Genomic DNA, 17,501 nt, shown 5'->3' with positions numbered 1-17,501 from the left:
GGTGAACTGCACTGAAAAAACATATATGGAAAGGCTTCGTTGTCTTAGCATTGCATGTTTGTTGTTCTTCACTGTATTTTGAAGACAATTTATTTTACAAGTAAATAGTGTGAATATTTGCATATTATGATATCACTGTGTCATAGTGGAATGCATTTTTTATTCCATTCGTAAAAATCTACTAGATCATTATATATGACAGTGTTAGATTAAACTCATTTTTTTTTTACAGCTTATGAAATGCAGATTTGAGGCTGAAAGTTCACTCCTGAATCATTCTAGCATTGCAGAGAGCCTGAACCTGGGTTCCAGTGGATACTGACATGGTGGTCTGAGACTCAGGACAGTGAGTGAACACAAATCTTTGTGTAACTTTGGCCCTGATAATCAGGCTTATGATTAATCTTGGGTTAGTGGAATCTTAAATGCTCAGGAAAGTTACAAGCAATAGCGTAGCTACAACAATTGGATTGTTCCTTAGCTGTGCAAAGTGTTCTTTGTGTTCTTGGAACTGTAAAGTGTAGAAAAGGAATTTCAGAGAACGTTCCCTTTGCGAGAGTTTTCTTCAGCTAATATGAAAGCTGTGGACTTGTTGTATTTCTAGGTTTTATGGTACAGAGCAGTCTGGGAGTATGAAGGAAAGGACTGCAATGAGATTTAGCTGTTCTTTGCTTTCAGTAAGTACTTTCAAAAGTACTGTGTATGTTTATGAATGGGAGATGGTATAGAGACAGTTTCTCCGTTGCTGCCTTTCCAGTACTGCTTCCTCTTATCCCAGGAGCAAAAGGAACAGATTTTCCCCAGATTGTTCCTTAGAATGAATGCTTCAAGCCAGGGTTTCTTTGACTCTGGAAAAAGCATGCTCACGGTGGTGCTAAAAGTTTAAGAGATCTAATTAGTAAATAAACAAAGGCAAATGGTAAATCTAAACTGAAATATTTACCAGAAAATCTTAATAGTGCTCAGGGGAAAAATAGTAATGCTGAATTTATTGTCCTCTTTTGTGTGGTCCTAAGGAAAAATTTGTTCTTTACTAGGTGCTGTGGAGGCCAAATTCCCTGACTAACTCCCTGTGCATATGCAGTATGAATTGCAAATGCAGTGTTTAATTGTGCACTATGTCAAAGTATTTTTCATACATAGGTATTTCACTGTGCATGAACATTTTTCTTTGTGGATTTAGAGAAAAATGTAGTAAAAAGAGGTTATGTGCCCATTCTTGCTGCATTTATTTTCTCATAGAGACAGGGCTGCAAAACAGAGTTCAGCATCTTGGATGCTAATTTAGAGACTAAAGCAATATTATTCTGTCTGCTAAGTTATTTCTGTGAAACACTGACAAATCATATGACAGATTTCACAGGTAGTCATTAATTGTGTTCTAGGTGTCTCTTTTTGTTTTTTCCTCTTTGCATACTTAATTTCTTATGTTGGAGTCTGACCTCTTGTAACTGAGATCATTAAGAGCTGTGCTTTGGGGGTTAGGTATTCTGAAATGTCATATCTGAAACTGGATGCACCATATCATCAAGTATTGCTGGTTACAGCAACTTAGTTCCTTGGCTTCTATCTGTAAAATGAAGCAAAAGCCAGCCATTCTGCAAGTGAGGTAGAATGATGGCAATGAATTGCCATTATAAAGCATTTCTATGGGAAAGCATGTGGGAGTGTAAATAATTTAGTATTCTGGGCAGTGTTTAATTATTATTTGATGAAAAAGGCCTAAAGCCACTCACTGATTGGAGAATGAAGGTAAAATTTTGAAAAACTTGTGAAAAATTTGGCTTTGCCTTTTGTAAGTATTCAGTGAGATAAGGATCTTGCAGAATTAGTGATGAAGTCATTAAAGAGATTATCTCAAATTAACTTCACAAGTTCAGGCAGAGGTCTGTGCACAGCGAACTAGGAGAGGCTTCTCCACTCCATCTCCACTGTTTTTGCCATCACGGCAGCATGTATTTTCCATGAGAAAACTAGTGCATGTCAAAACTGTGGTGCTGGAAAGCATGGGTACCAAGTAGTCGATATAGTGCAGAACTAATGAAATCTTGACATCATAGGCTGTGATTTTTGATGTAAACGTTTCTACCTCCAGTAGATGTGATTTTCCTGTATCACGTTAAAGTAGTGACCTCCTGATCATGCTGCAGAGGAGGTGAGTCAGTGTTTATGTATAACTTTAGCTGATGTAAACAACCAGTTTCTCTGCATTACAAGAGAGTTTTGCTGATATGGAACAGCTGACATGGCCTTCATTTAGTCCATTTCCTCTCATCTTCCTTAAAGTATTCATTAGATTCTGTCTGATCCAATTTAAAAGTTGCAACTCTCCTGTTCCTTTGTTACCTTCTCAACTTAACTAATTATTTTGCTTTGCTCAGCAGTAACTATTACTTTGATTAGACCATTCTCTTTTCCTTTTTCATTATCTAGAAATACGTCTTGCTCTCATTAAAAGCTTTAGTAGATTCTTTGGTGTATAATCATTAAGTAATATAAAAGCATCAGGGAAAGGTTTGGCAAAGATGAAGGGAAATTTTCAGTAAAGGGATGCTGAGAGTCAAAAGAAGCAAATAAGGTGGGAGACAATGAAAGATCTAGAAACTAAGCTGTCTGAGGAAGGTAAGTAGTGATAATGGAAATTACTGCCCTGTAGCAGTGATATAGCAGCACATTCTGTTAAGTTCAGAAATGGGGAACTTAAAATTTATTGACAAGAAATTCTGTCACTAATTGATGTCACAATTGAATTAAGATATTTCTGAAGGACTGTATCGAAACCCAAAACTTCAGAAGATACTAAAATTATGAATGTTGCTAATGCAATAACTAACAATGGTAGGAGAGGTACTTGGCAAGTTTATCACCCAAGCTTTTATCCAATTGGCACTTTAAAGATGTTGGTGAGAGTAAATGAGAGCAGGAGAGAGCACAGAGAGATTAATCTATTTAATGCTTCCTAGATATGCATTTGAAACTGGCTGCAGATGTGATCACCTCCAGGTACTTTCTATACTGCCATGAATTTGTAATTAAAACTATTGGATTAAAAATGTGCTCATGTTGGGTAGTTTTGTTACTGACACTAACGACTAAAAGCAAGAAGACATGCAGGGAAAACACCATCATTGTTGATTATTAAATACTGCAGAATGCAAATCCCTTCCTCCCCCTTATTCCCTACAATGCAAACACATACGTGTTTATAACCAATACATTGTATGTAACATTAATTCTAGCCAAATCAATCTCTTTGGAGATATGAGACACCACTGTGTGATCTAGTTGCAGTTCTGATTGTGTTAACATAGTTCGTTGTTCTTCTGCCAGCCTTCCTTCAATAAAAAGGATATAACTTCCTACAGATAATCCTACTGGAAATTGATGTGTTGCTGTGGTAGGTGTGATCCCTTATACTTAGTACAGTTTTAAAGAAAAACACTTGGAAGCACTGTACAGGAAAGGTTCAAATCTGGCATAGATGGAAATGATACATAAATGTAAATTTCTTGCTGGACAATTCTGCATAAGCTCTGCGAGCTTTCTTGAATTAAATAAGTGCTGTGAAGAGAAAATGCTTCTTTATGAGCATTATTCTATAACAAATGCTAGTTAATAACTTTTCTCTCCACAGTCAACTGAAGTAACCTCATCTGATCATTTTGTTTAAGTAGACACAACTTTGCTCAAATTTTTGAAAAGCTCAAGGCTCTTTTTGAACATGAAAAAATATATATATTTTATATATATAATAACATGAAAATATAATATATATATATATATAATATATACATATATAATATATACATATATAATATGTTTATATATATATATATTTTCATGTTCAAAAAGAGCCTTGAGCTTTTCAAAAATCTTATATATATATTATATATATATATATATATATATATATATAATATAAGATTTTTGAATAGGCTTTCATCTGCTCTCACACACAGGGCTTCTGTACCCATGGTTCTTCTCTATCCTACATGTAAGTATTCTCTAACCTAAACTGTGAAGAGTTCTTAGAACAGAAGTGAATACCCTTACAGCAGCTCCATTGTTCCCGACTGAAGGTTGAAATTATGTAGTTGCCTCCTGTTACAAATTAATGATTCAAGAAGGCACTTATACCTGCGTTATTTGCAGAATGAATCTTTGAAACTATATACTACAGATAGCTGGTTAAATTAAAAAAAGAAAAAAAGCCTGTGTTATCCAAGAGAAGGACTGTAAGGACCATGAAGTTGTAGGCTTTGAGTTGTGTTTATTTGCTACTTTTCAAACTGGATAATTTCACAGTCTTAGCATAGCACACTTTGTCTTTCCTTGGAAAAAATAAATGTAATGTTTCACAGCTATTGCTTACGTCTTGGGACAAATTTCCAGGAATTCAATCTCCAGAGTAAATGTAAATACTGCTTTTGAGAGGCAGTGCTGCAGGTTCTTTCCATTCCTAGAAAATACACATTAAATGACACTTCATGTTCACACCAATGGCAAAATGCTATTGAAAAAAATGAAATTGGGTGGGTTTTTTTTTTTTTTTTTTTTGGCAATTGAAATAAAATGGGGCTGACACAAAGAAAATGTTTATTCCTTGGCAAATGTTTGGGACTTTGCTATGTTCAGTTGTTGTCAGCATAAGATGATGCAGTCTTTGGTTAGTAGTTCAAATGTATATTGTAAATTACTTGCAAGAAAAGATTTTGCATCTGTCCTTCCATATTATTGCCTTCCAACTAGGAGACATACTGTATAGGCCTCTGTGTAATAACCTCTGCAAAAAGTATTACACAGTCCAGCAAATGCTGTGTACATGTTACATTTTAGAGTGTGATGAATGCTCTAGCCATGCAGAAGAATCCTTCCTGAGCATGGCAAGAGCAAAAGTGTCTAGACATATGGTTTGGAGTTAGCAGAACTCTGTGACAGCCTTGCAATTGTGTGTCCAAAGGCTTTGACCTTAGAGGAGTCTGCATCTGAACTACATTGCAAGGAAAACTGTGTTCAAGGTTCTGGAATGTAGTTTGAAACATGCAAATGAGATCCATTGCATGTGAGCTGTTTAGGTGGTCCAGAGTAATGAAGAGCTCTGTCAAATGGAAGCATAAATATTATAATGAAAATGTTTAGTATAGGGTCATTGGATTATAAACAAAATAGTAGAGAGATACTGAATTAAGTTTTCAACGCTAAGTAACCTGGCACTGTGAAGCTACAACAGATTAGAACAGCACATAAATTACCCTATCAGGCCACATAATGTGTTTCTTCAAGTAAGCTTCCTTATGTAGTGTTCAGTCATTAGAATAATTTTATGATTTGCTATTCAAACCCTTACATTTATGGCAGCCAGTGGGAATTTCCAACCATGACAAAACTCACATTAGTGCTGTATTATTTCAGTATTTGTATTTATAGCAAGCCTATAGCAAGAGTGTTGTTTAACTAATCCCCAGTTTAGCGCATATCATTAACTGAGTACTGCATCATCAAGGAATTGCTGTCATGGAAATCACAGAATCATAGAGTTGCTCAGGTTGGAAAATGCCTTAAAGATCCTCAAGTCCAACTGCAACCTAACCATACTACCCTACCTCTAACAACCCTCGGCTCAGTCATGTCCCTGAACACCACATACAAATGATTTTTAGTCACATCCAGGGATGGTGACTCAACTACCTTCCCATGGAAGCTATTCCAGTTATTACCACCCTTTCTATAAAGTTGTTTTTCCTGATGTTTGTTCTCAACCTCCCCTGGCACAACATGAGGCCATTTCCCGAATCAGTCTCATACCGCAGCAGACTGGGGCCAGAAGGCCTGAGTTTGCCTGAGCACTGAAAAAGCCTTTTCCTGCTTCCTGGAAGCCAGTTTTAAAACTCTGATGAACTTTGAAAGGAAGGCAGAGGGAGTTCCAGGGAATCCAAATGTGGTGTGCATCTTTGCTGTAAGTTGCACTCTGGCTTCTACTGACTCTGACCTTCTCCTGAGGCCTACCAGCAGCTTCTTGGCTTTGACTTACTCTACTTTTCCTCCTTGTTTACAAGCTTTTGGGGTCAGATCCTATGGTACAGAGTCTGCCAAGCATATGTCGATGGAACAAACTTGAATAGAGCATGTCTTTACTCATAAAGTGTGTGGCAGGATCTGTTCTTTCTTTGATTTTGAACTCTTTGAACTTTGACATCTGTGAGTCTGTGTGAGGTCATGCAGAGAGAAGCGCAGAGGTTGTATCTCCAGAAGAAAATGATGGGGTATTCTCTTTCCTAAGGATTTTCACTTCTAGGCAAAATGGCTCATCCCTTTTACATCTTTGACAGCAATGAGCTTTCTTGGTTTCCCTGACTCGCCGTATTATTTTTAAGAAAGAATGGTCTAATACTGTGTTGTCTTTGTTATATTACTCCTAGAGATGAGCCTGCACACATCAGAGGTATCTATCTAGTGCTGAGATAGTGTAAATAGACCTGAGTGGGGAAAGCTAAGCAGAACTTTATTTTCTTTGAAATAAGAATACTTCAAGAAATTATGTTCATTTCTTTTACTTTAAATTTACAAGATTTTTTAGGGAGAAGGTTGAAATGTTCTATTTCTATCACTTTAAAATTAGATTTTTTTTAGCTCATATCAGTGTAGTAAGTTAAATCGTATTACAGTGTGTGTATATATATATCAGTGGAGAGTGTTTCTTTTTTTTTTTTTTTTTAAAGTGCACCCAATTATTTTCAAATGAATCTTATCATTCTTATTCTGATTCAATTTGAAGCTGCATGTTAAAGCTCCATGTTAAAGCTCCTTGCTCCTGTTTCCTAACACCTCTAATATAGATAGCGACACTGTTTCTGAGAACGACTCGTGAACGTTTATGTCTGTGTTACCTTATGTTCTACTGCATGATATGGTAATTGTCATAAAAAGCATTTCTTTAATTACCTGCATAAGTTCTCTAGACACCTGAGAAAGTGTCAGGTTTTCACACTTCATGCATTTACTTTTTTTTCTCACTCAAGATATTGCAATATATACATCATGCTACCTAATTTTCTTTGCTTTTATGACCAGTGCAGCTGTAAAAATGATGGCCACAAAACTTGTTCAGCTCTGATTTGCCTGCATACAATCACGATCTTCTAGATGTTCAAATTTAAATATGTTATCAGTCAGTCAAACAGCTCAGTAAAACTGCATGATTTCCAGCATTAGAAATCAAAGAATAATTAGGTTCTTTTAGCCAAGCGACATAGCAGAAGTTTTACATGTGTGAATATTACAAGGTCACAATTTCTTGCTTTAAGTTTTTAATGAATGAAAATGAAAACCTTCATCTTGCCACCACTAGGAAGTTCTGATTGCTAGAGCCCTACTTCAAAGGTAGGTACGCCAGTAGATAATATACTAGGGGTTCAAAGTCTTCTGTACTGTTAGTTGCAAACTGAGCTAGTGAACTTCCCACTTTGTGATAGCTCAGTGTGAGGTGACTTGCACTGCTGCTGTTCTGAAGAAAGATATTTTTAAAACAGTAGATTTGTTGTTTGATTTCAACTGATTTGAATCCTTAGTTCTGTGTACAAGATGCTTTCCCACTCAGTATTCCTAGGAACAGGAGAATCACATCTGCTAGTTCTCTTCAGCGCTCTTGGCATTGAAAAGCTGCTTTCATGAATGAAATGTTTGTGCTTAGTTTGCTTAATATCCTTTACTAAATGAGTCAGCGAAGCATGTGCTGGTTTTAAAAAAAAAAAAAAAAAGTTGATATTTTCAGCATTTATGCTGTTCACTTTTGTCTGATTTCCACTCAAAGGAACTGGTGAGGATATTACAAGTTATTTGTTTCATCCTCAGAGTTTAGCTGCTCCATCTTGCGATACCTGTCAAATGGGTTTTGTTTTCTGCTTTACTGCTTTTTTTTCAGTCACCTTTATATTATTCCTGGCAAGAAAGTTTGACTCTTGGTATTACCATGCTACTGTGTATCTTATGAAAAGTAAGTTTAAAGCCAGGATAAGGTGAGAAGAAAAATGAAACACGATAACAAATGTGTTCCTTGATCCCTCAGGTCTTTCCAAAATAAGTGAGAAGTGCTCCTCATGATAAGGAGTTCTTCAGACCTCCTATACTCCCTTTTAACAAATCCCTTGATAGAATGCAAATCCACGCCTTACTGTAAAATATATATGATGCATCTCAAAAGCAAAACAGTGGGGGTAGGAGCTGGAGGACAGTGGAATAATTTCAAAATTCTTAAAATATGAATCTTACATAATTTTTAATTCCTCATATCTGGCATGCAGCAATAATGAACAGCTCTGCTTGTCTACCTGCTTCATCTTTTCCTCGAAGAGGAGCGGCTGCAATTGCACAGTGGGAAGTGCAGGCAGATCATGCTGAGCCAGTGGGTGGTAGGGAGATACAACCTGGTCATGAGAGAATTGGTGCAATTAATACATTCAAAACATTGATTTCAGAAAGGACTGTATGAATGTGATTGCATCAGATATGGGGATATTGTAACCAGCTGGACTTTCTGATAGATGCTTTGGCTTGTCTCAAGATCCTCTTGATTGAAGAGCCAAACTGTAATTTAGCTTTTCTTTTCATGGTATGTTAAAACAGTTTGAGCTGCTAGGATACAAAGGTTCATAGCTTTAATTATATACAATTGGTGCTGTTGAAACCAGCAGGAGGCATATAGGTATCAATGATAATGAATGTTTAATACTTAATAATAACTTACTAATTATTAAGCTCTGTTCTGAAACAGAAAAATGGACAATAAGCTTACAGGAGGTACATCAAATACTGACATGGAAAATCACAACCCTCTCCATTTCTTAGAATCAGGTCAGCAAGTAAACATTCATTCCACTAGCTGACAGACAGGCAGACAAAAGTTCTGACAATAAATGAACATTACTTTTAATTTCAGTCAGTTTTTCAGTGAAGACTGTGTGTAGACATCTAATGTGGTGGTATGTGTGCGTGTACGTGGGAGATGTTCCTGTCCTTTTAGCCATGCTCTTTGCAGCTGAGGCTTTTAAGTCCTTTGGAATGAAAGCACCCTTTGGAACATCTGGAATATTATGTTGATCACACTGACCTCCAAAGTCAGGTAAGTCACTAAGGGTATCCTTGCTTGATTCAGTGTCTAGCCGTGTGATTATACCTGCAGTCGTTAGAGGAGTCTGCTTCCTTTTGAGAAACCTGAAGAAAGTGAAGCTGCAGCTTTTTTCCTGAGACATTTCAGTGATAACCAGAAGACGATGTGCTAATTGAAGGGAAAACTAAAAAGTCTGTAGAGAGGAGATGATTGAGAAAAGGACTTCTATGTTTTCCAAATGTCAGCTCACTGTAAATATTTTGCATAACTTCTACAGCCACATTTATCCTTTTTTTGGCACTGCTATCTCAGTGGTGAAAGTTCAGTGTCTGAACGTATGAGGATGGTAGTTTTGTGCGGGGGCGGAATGGGTTTATTCTAGTTTTACTGTTTGGTGAAACTGGGAACCTGCACAGATGGAATCTAGGTTTTAAATTCTCCTTAGAGAGAGAAAAGGAATGGGGAGGAAAGAGTAACTAACTGGGGCATGTGAGGCGAGCATTTCTGTTTGCTGTACTCCAGGACTCAGTTCTGTGGGCTTTTTCTATTTTTTCTTTTATTTTTTCTCAAAAGACTTCAGAAGAAGTGAAATCAGGATGAAGAAATATAACTGAGGTACTTCATTAGGTAAGAAAAAGCTACATGATCACATACTTTGCACTGTTAGAGATGGGATTTGAAGTTGCCACAAAAAAGATTGTGTTCCTTCTCTTAATATATGGACAAAGAAGCAGGATGTTTCCACCCCAAGGTGTGAAGGGAAATTCTGCATGCCTCACGGTTATGAAAGATAAGTGCAAAACAGGCGTTGTGTCAAAATATCTATGCTTTTTCTAATGCACTTCAGAAGCATTGACTTTTAACTTCGGATTTCTCTCTGGCAGCAAGCATCTACTGAATGGCTTTCCTTTAGTACATAAAACATTAAAGTACATAAAACTGGGACAGTAGCTCATTAAAATGAAAGCCAAAATATAATTGCAAGTAATCTCTATGAAGAATTTAAAGAATTCAGGAGTGCTATTGATCTGCTTCTTCATTTGAGATTTCTTTTATATATAATGGTGGGTCTCTGGGAACAAACAAGAAAAAAAAAGTACTGACAGTGAGATGTGCTGCAAAGTATGTGTATTTTTTATAGTGGTTTCTAAGAACTTTAATATTTTTCAATTTATTTTCATAGAACAGCATAAAATAAAATTAAAAGTTAAAAGTGTTTTTTTTTTTTTTCCTTTGGAATTGCTGTTTTAGCGTTCACATAGATTATATCTATGTATATATCTTTATGTACTTAATTACTGATATTTGTATTAGGTATCTTGTAAGGACTTCGTATATGCACTGTTATATTAATTAAATTTCCATATTAACGTTGCTAGCTTAATATGCAGAACTGATAATGCTCCATGACACTGTATCTGAGTAACCTAGGATCTGTAGTATCTGAGCTTTAATACTACTTTACTTGTTTAGCAAATGTTGAAGAATGCTTATAGGAGGCATAAAGTGCTTCTGTTAATACTGTAAGCAGTGTATGACTGGAAGTTCATGTGGTTTCATGGAAAATAAGCAGAATAAATGGTGCAAGTAGGGAAATTAATCTGTATGTGTTTTAAAATTGCAGTGTCTCTGCATTTCAAGAATCCACCCAAAGTGTAACATCGCTATGGGCTAATGGAGGGGAAAATAAAGAACAAGTGGGAAGTTGGTTCCCTCCTGCTGTCAGTGTTTTGGTAAAGTGGAAGAAGTTTTTTAGGCATGGGGTATCTGACCCTATGAACAGAGAACATCATGAACCCTTAGACTGGGAGAAGATGAAGGGAGAAAATAGATCCCACAGCCATTAGGAAGCATGGAAATAGTTACGTAGCTCAACAGCCACTGGCTATTGTATATCTTACAGTGCAACAGTAAGACAGAGACCGTGGTACAAAACTGAAATGGTTGCTTCACAGAGGAAAATAAGGTTCCTTGCTAAAACAGTGACTCTGTTTGCTCCAAAAGAGAGAGAAATCATTGTTTCTTTTACTTTGTGTTCCAGGGAGCATCTAGGGGAGTTATCAGGTTGGCTAGAAAGATTCCCTGTACTAATAATCAGGCATCTGGCTGGACTGAATTGATGCACTGCCATATTGACATAGCTAAAGCTTCCTGTGTAAAGATTATGAAAGAAAATATTTCAGAGTGCAAATGCTCTCACTGCTTTTATATTGCTTTAGATGATGTTAAATAGTTAACTCTCAAAAATTCCAAGGAGTGATGTCTTCCTTCTATACATCTGTCCTGTATGACCATCTTTCTGTACACCATTTCCAGCATTTCATACAATGTCAGATAAATATCTTCTGAAACACATCTTTTACCTTCTCTTTTCTTAAATCCATTAATCAAAACTTCTGCCCTTTGTAACTGTCAGAATATGTTTGAGATATGGTGCATTGCAGGGAATATTATATCTGTTTGTCAGAAAGAAACAGATCGATGACTCAAGTGAAGAAATAAGTGAAGGTATTTTCATTTTAGATGTAGTAAGTGTATGAGTTCAGAAGTCTTAGAACCAAAATAAAACCTGGCAGCAAGATGTGAATTTGATGGAATTTCTCAAGGAAAAACACGGGTAGCATTTTAGTTTACTGCCCTTGAATGCATACTTTTCTAGCTCCATTGAGAGATGTACACGTACTCATTAAGATCACAGAATTGTAGGGGTAGGAAGGGACCTTTGGAGGTCATCTAGTCCAACCTGCTTTAGCAGGTTCCCTACAGTAGGTCACTCAGGTGGGCATCCAGGTATGTCTTGAGAAGGAGACTCCCAGTCTTTCTGGGCAGCTCCAGTGGCAGCTCCTTCTGTCACTCTCACAAGATCATCCTGTTCAAGACGCTTACTGTTCCTCTGACACTGGTATTACGCATCATACACTAATGAAAGTTATATTTTTATTTTGGATGTTGTTTTATATATATATATATATATATATATATATATATAAAACAACATCCAAAAATAATATATATCCATATAAAATATATGGATAATATTTTACTGTATCACAGAGTAAGCTTTTTGCTGATTGAAGTCTAAAAAGAGGCTGTAATGAGACATAGTAGTGAGAATTGGTAATTATCAAAGGAATCAGAATGCTGAAGAGATTCATTAGCTATCAGGGCTATATACAGAAAATTTAATGGTCAATACAATTGAAATGTGAAGATGTCATTTAAGATGTTGGAAAACTTTTTATTTTGTATGGCTTCATATATGACATATCAAGCTTTTGCTTGTGTTAGAAGTGCTTTCTAAGGGGAACTGGAAAACGCAGAAGAATTGAAGAAGGTTTCCACAAAGCAACCCAGTGTTTCTTGCCCCTTTTCCTTTTTAACCACCATAATGTACCTGGAATTCCTTCTGGTGCGCAGGGACATTAGGTACTTCTGGCATCTCTGTGTCACTGCAGCATTCGCAATAGGTAGTGTCTCTAAGTATAGGTTTCTTGAAATAGAGCAGACGTGTTTTTTTTCCTCCCCAAAGACATTCCAAAGAACCCTTCAGGAGCTAGAACAGAGCTTGCTGTAGCGATGCCTGGAAATGATATTTCGTTGTTGCTTGAGGGTAGAATGTGATCTTGAATGGATGATTTTTATTCATTGCTTTTTGTTATTTGCAAGACCTAGGATAATATTAAATGTCATTACTATAGGACGTTGGAACTTAACCCTGTGCTGTGATGTTAGACCAGCTGCAGCCTTTCCACTAAGTGGTATTCGCAGATCCAAGATAGAATTTAAAACTCGGTATAACAAAGTGCTAACAGCAGCATTTGGTCATTAACTTTGTTTTCACAGATAATTGGCTTGCTTTTCTGGTAGAACATGAATGATGTTTAGAATGTGATAAACAATCTGTTTGGCTTGTGAACTTGTTATGAATCTACAGCTGGTTTCAGAAGAGGTTAGAAACCTTTAAAGCAGCCCATGAGGAAGGTAGAGCATTCCTACGTTTCTTAACTTTCTTTTTATGTTCTTTCCTTAATGTAAGAGCTATTGACAAAGACAAGGGATGGGCAAGGTGAATCTCTGTTCTGATCACTGGGACTTTTTTTTCCACTGGTGGCACAGGTGTTCATCAAATAAAAGTGATAGAAATAAAGAGAATATGCATGTATGTGAATATATCCTGCCTTCAGCATGTAGTCTGAAGATACTGAAAAGTCTAATCATAGAGCCCTTAGAGTTGGAAGGAACCTCTGAAAGCCATCTAGTCCAACTCCCCTGCAATGAACAGAGACATCCCGGGCAGATCAGGTTGCCCAGGGCCTTATCCATCCTCGCCTTGAATGTCTCCAGGGATGGGACATCCACCACATCACTGGGCAACCTGTTTCCAGTGCCTTACCATCCTCACTGTAGCTTACTTATGTGTAACCTAAAGCTACCCTCTTTGAGCTTGAAGCCGTTTCCCCTTGTTCTATTACCATGGACCTTGCTGTCCCCTTATTTTCTGTAGCTCTCCTTTAGGTACTGAAAGGCCACTCTCAGGTCACCTCACAGCCTTCTCTTTTCCAGGCTGAACAGCCCTAGCCCTCTCAGCCTGTACTCATAAGAAATGTGTTCTGTTTAATGGATCATTTTTGTGGCCCTCCTCTGGATGTGTTCCAACAGGTTCATGTCTCTCCTGTACTGAGGACTCCACATCTGGACGCAGTACTCCAGGTGAGGTCTCACCAGCCCAGAGCAGAGGGGCAGGATCACTTCCCTCGCCCTGCAGGCCTCACTTCTTTTGATGCAGCCCAGGATACAGTTGGCTTTCTAGGCTGCAAGGGGACATTGCTGGCTTATATCCAGCTTCCCATCCACCAGTACCCCCATGTCATTTTGGCATGGTTGCACTCAATCCCTTAATCCCCCAGCTTGTATTGGGAAGGGGAGTTGCCTCAATGCAGGTGCAACTTCTTGCATTTGGATTTGTTGAACCTCATGAGGTTCACCTGGGTTCACTGCTCAAGCCTGTCTAGGTTCCTCTGAATGGCTGCACCCCACAGCTTTGTGTCATCAAAATGCCAATGTCACTGATGAAGATGTTGAAGAGTACTGGCCCCAGCACCAACCCCTGGGGGACACCACTCGTCACCAGTCTCCATCCAGACATTGAGCCACTGACCACCACTCTCTGTACTCGATCCTGCAACTAGTTCTTCATCTGTTGAACAGCCCACCATTAAATCCATATGTTTCCAATTTGGAGAGAAGGATGCTGTGGGGTACTGTGTCAAAGGCCTTACTGAAGTCAAGATAGATGGCATCAGTGGCTCATCCCTTGTCCATTGATGCAGTGACACCATCATAGAAGGGCCACTTATGTTGGTCAAGCAAGATTTGCCCTTGCTGAAGCCACGCTGGTTCTCCCATATGATATCCCTGCCTTCCATGTGCTTTAGCATAACTTCCAGTAGGATCAGTTCCATGATCTTCCCCAGTACAAAGGTAGAACTGACTGGTTGGTAATTCCTGGGGTCATCCTTTTTACCCTTTTAAAAAATGAATATGATGTTACCTTTTTTGCAGTCACCAGGGGCTTCACCTGATTGCCAGAGTGGCTTGAATTTTGAATTCCAGTGAGCTGGGAGGGTGAAGTGCTTGTTTTCTCTTGCTGTCTGTTTGCTTTTATATCCCTTCACATACATTTCCCTCTCTGCTACTAATAAGTCTAGGCCATATTCAAGCCAGCACAATATTAGGCATTAAGCAGTGTCAGAGGCACAGATGCTTGGGAAATTTCTGTGCAAGTCAGCTCCAAAACTGAATTCTAGATAAATTATGCTCATCAGAATTCCAGAAGCCCTGAAATAATATTTTATTTATTTGTTTATTTAAAAAGTAACAGTGTAGATTCTACTGAAATTGTACTCTGTTTTGAACCCAAGCCTGGAATATAAGTGGGTTAACCTACCTCTTTGTTTTGATCTGAGTGTCTGCCAGGATGAACAACAGGTTCAAACAATTAACTGATACAGAGCAACATTTGGCTCTTTCCACACTTCTGGTAGCTTAACAATGCTTTGTATAAAATTTTGGCTGTACGGAGCTGGTAGAAGATAAAGTTCAATAGCCATACATCTTCCAGACCAATACACCTCCATCAGTAGCTGTGTATTAAGTACGAAATTCTCAGGGTAACCCCAATGGAATGTCTTTTTCAGTTACTCTGTGTTGAGCATATCTGAGTTACGTCAGTTGGCAGGCAGAATGTAATACCTCTTCCCAGAAAGAAAATCTGGGGATTAAGTTGGGTATTTCCATGAACATGTCAGCTCAGTAGCATTCAAAAAATATAAGCAATTGCTAGCTATCATTAAAAAAGGAGTAGGGAATGAAGCAAAGACAATGATTATGACCTGGCTTACCACTTATTTTTATTCTTAAAACTATTTATTGTATTTGTGTTCTGTAAACTATTTAGGGTATTTATGTTCTACAACTGAAAGTTTTTCAAAACTGTATTGTTCTTCATTGTTTAGTGTGCTCAAGCTTAATGTAGCTTAATTTTGTACTTTGTTGTTGAGATTATCATTCCCATTTCCCCTAGCATTGAGTTGTAGCTCTTTCATATGGTATCTTCATTATTGACTAACTAGTATATTTAACTTGTAAATAATTGCTTGTTCTTATCCATGTCTATTTTATGTAGAGACACCCACCAGAAGTCAGGCATCAACAGTTCTATGTTCAAAATGTGTATGTTAAGCATAAGGAAAGAAACTTGGAATTTAAAACGCTACTTTAAACTGTATAGAACTAGAAAGCTTCTGTGATGTTAATAAAATGCACACAAAGCCGCTTCACTCACAGCTATCAAACTCCTGAGAAATTATGCTCTGTATTTCTTACTTTGTTTTTCTAGGGAGATTTTCAAAATGGATGATTGGAAATCACTTCTTGTACTTCTCTTTGTATCCACCTTTGGCACTCTAGATGCACAACAGACTGGTAATACTGGTAATACATTAAAGAAATATCTCATTTTCAAACTAATAGTTTTTCTTTTCCTACATGTATTCAGTGCCGGTGAGAGACAATGAATTTGTGACAGTTTAATTTTTGTTTAAGTAGTGTATGGGATCTGTTGAGTCAGGGCCTGAAGCACTGATTGATCACCTGAGGCAAGCACTGAGTCAGCCATGGAGCACAGGTGAAGGCGATTCAGCTGTGGGACCAGAAGGGGTGAAGCCTGGCTGCACCTCTCCTAGACCCATTTAAGGGCTGACTGTCACGTGGGAAGGATCTCTTTCTGGAGATCCCTCCTCTGTGGAGTCTTTCCTGCAAACCTAGATCTTTGGGAACAGGTTTTCCTAAAGATAGTAAAATGAAGTGCAACAGTTTATTATAATTCATTTTTGATTGTGCGTGCTGAGGTTATGTATTTTCAAAAGTAAGGAAGAAGTTTTATGGTGGAGATTGCGTTGTGTCCTAGCTAGAAACCTTGCAGCCCAGATACATATTTGCATTCGTGCAATTAGCAAAATTATTATTAGCATTATTACCTTAAATCTTCCAGAATAACTGACTACTGCTTGAGGAAGCATACCATTCAGTTGCTGAACATCTTCCTAGTGTATCTTGGTTTAAAGAAAGTTACAACTTCATTCATGCTCTGAAAAGCATGGAAATGCATGAGTTCCGTATTTCCTACAAGTAGATATGTTTAGTCCTCTTTAAGTCAGTGTGACTTGTTAGTAATGCATGCTTGCAGTCTGGAGTTCAAAGTGTATAAGTAATTTTTCCTTGTAGCTCACTTGACAGCAAGTCTGTGCATTCTTGTTATTGTGGTTCATATGCAGAAAAGAGTACAGCAATTACCATATGCATTCTCTGCTTATGACTTCATGTGTGCAAGCTGTGTATGGAAGTCACGTTGGTGTGAATTTCAGCATCTCTTCTTTGCCTAACAATGGTATGGAAATATGTGACATCAAACCCCCGGTGTGAAGAGCAAGGGGAAAAAAAGAAGCTTAATATACCATGCACTTGGTATATTAAGCTTCATTCTTGCTCAGCCTCTACTATAACAAGGATGGTATCTCACAGAAGATAGAAAAATTGCATTACATGGGAGGAGGCGCCAAAACTGGATGTATCCTTTAGTTTCTGATAGAGAATCACTTCATTAAAAGTGCTGGCAGCAAAATAAAGAAATAAATAAAGAGGTTCCTCAAACTGCTGCTGTGGTAAGAAATGGGCAAGCTGAAGATAATACTCAAAACTCAGCCACAGCAGCCAAGGATGCAGGCATTAAAGATTTTGCTCTGCTTGAACTTCAAGAAATAGTGAGTGAGCCATCAGATAAGCATGTCTATAGAGTGAAAGATTTTGTTGCTTGGTAGTGATGCTCTCACAATGT

General features: G+C 37.7%; 1 protein-coding gene across 1 annotated transcript in view; it reads left to right on the top strand.

Annotated features, from left to right (window-relative positions):
- Positions 1-2,588: 2,588 nt before the first annotated feature.
- The window catches only part of COL6A6 (collagen type VI alpha 6 chain), a gene marked incomplete at both ends in the record, with an annotated part of 56,316 nt that continues 41,403 nt past the window's right edge, over positions 2,589-17,501 (top strand). Inside the window, 2 exons of the mRNA XM_079538481.1 lie at positions 2,589-2,622; positions 15,953-16,090. Of these exons, the coding sequence (XP_079394607.1) occupies positions 2,589-2,622; positions 15,953-16,090 (172 nt within the window). The remainder of the gene's footprint in view (positions 2,623-15,952; positions 16,091-17,501) is intronic.

The sequence above is a fragment of the Tetrao urogallus genome (genome assembly GCF_951394365.1).
Source record: "Tetrao urogallus genome assembly, chromosome: 7".
In the NCBI taxonomy this organism is placed as follows: domain Eukaryota; kingdom Metazoa; phylum Chordata; class Aves; order Galliformes; family Phasianidae; genus Tetrao; species Tetrao urogallus.
The sequence above is the reverse complement of the archived record's forward strand: the minus strand, read 5'-3'. Positions and strand labels throughout refer to the sequence as shown.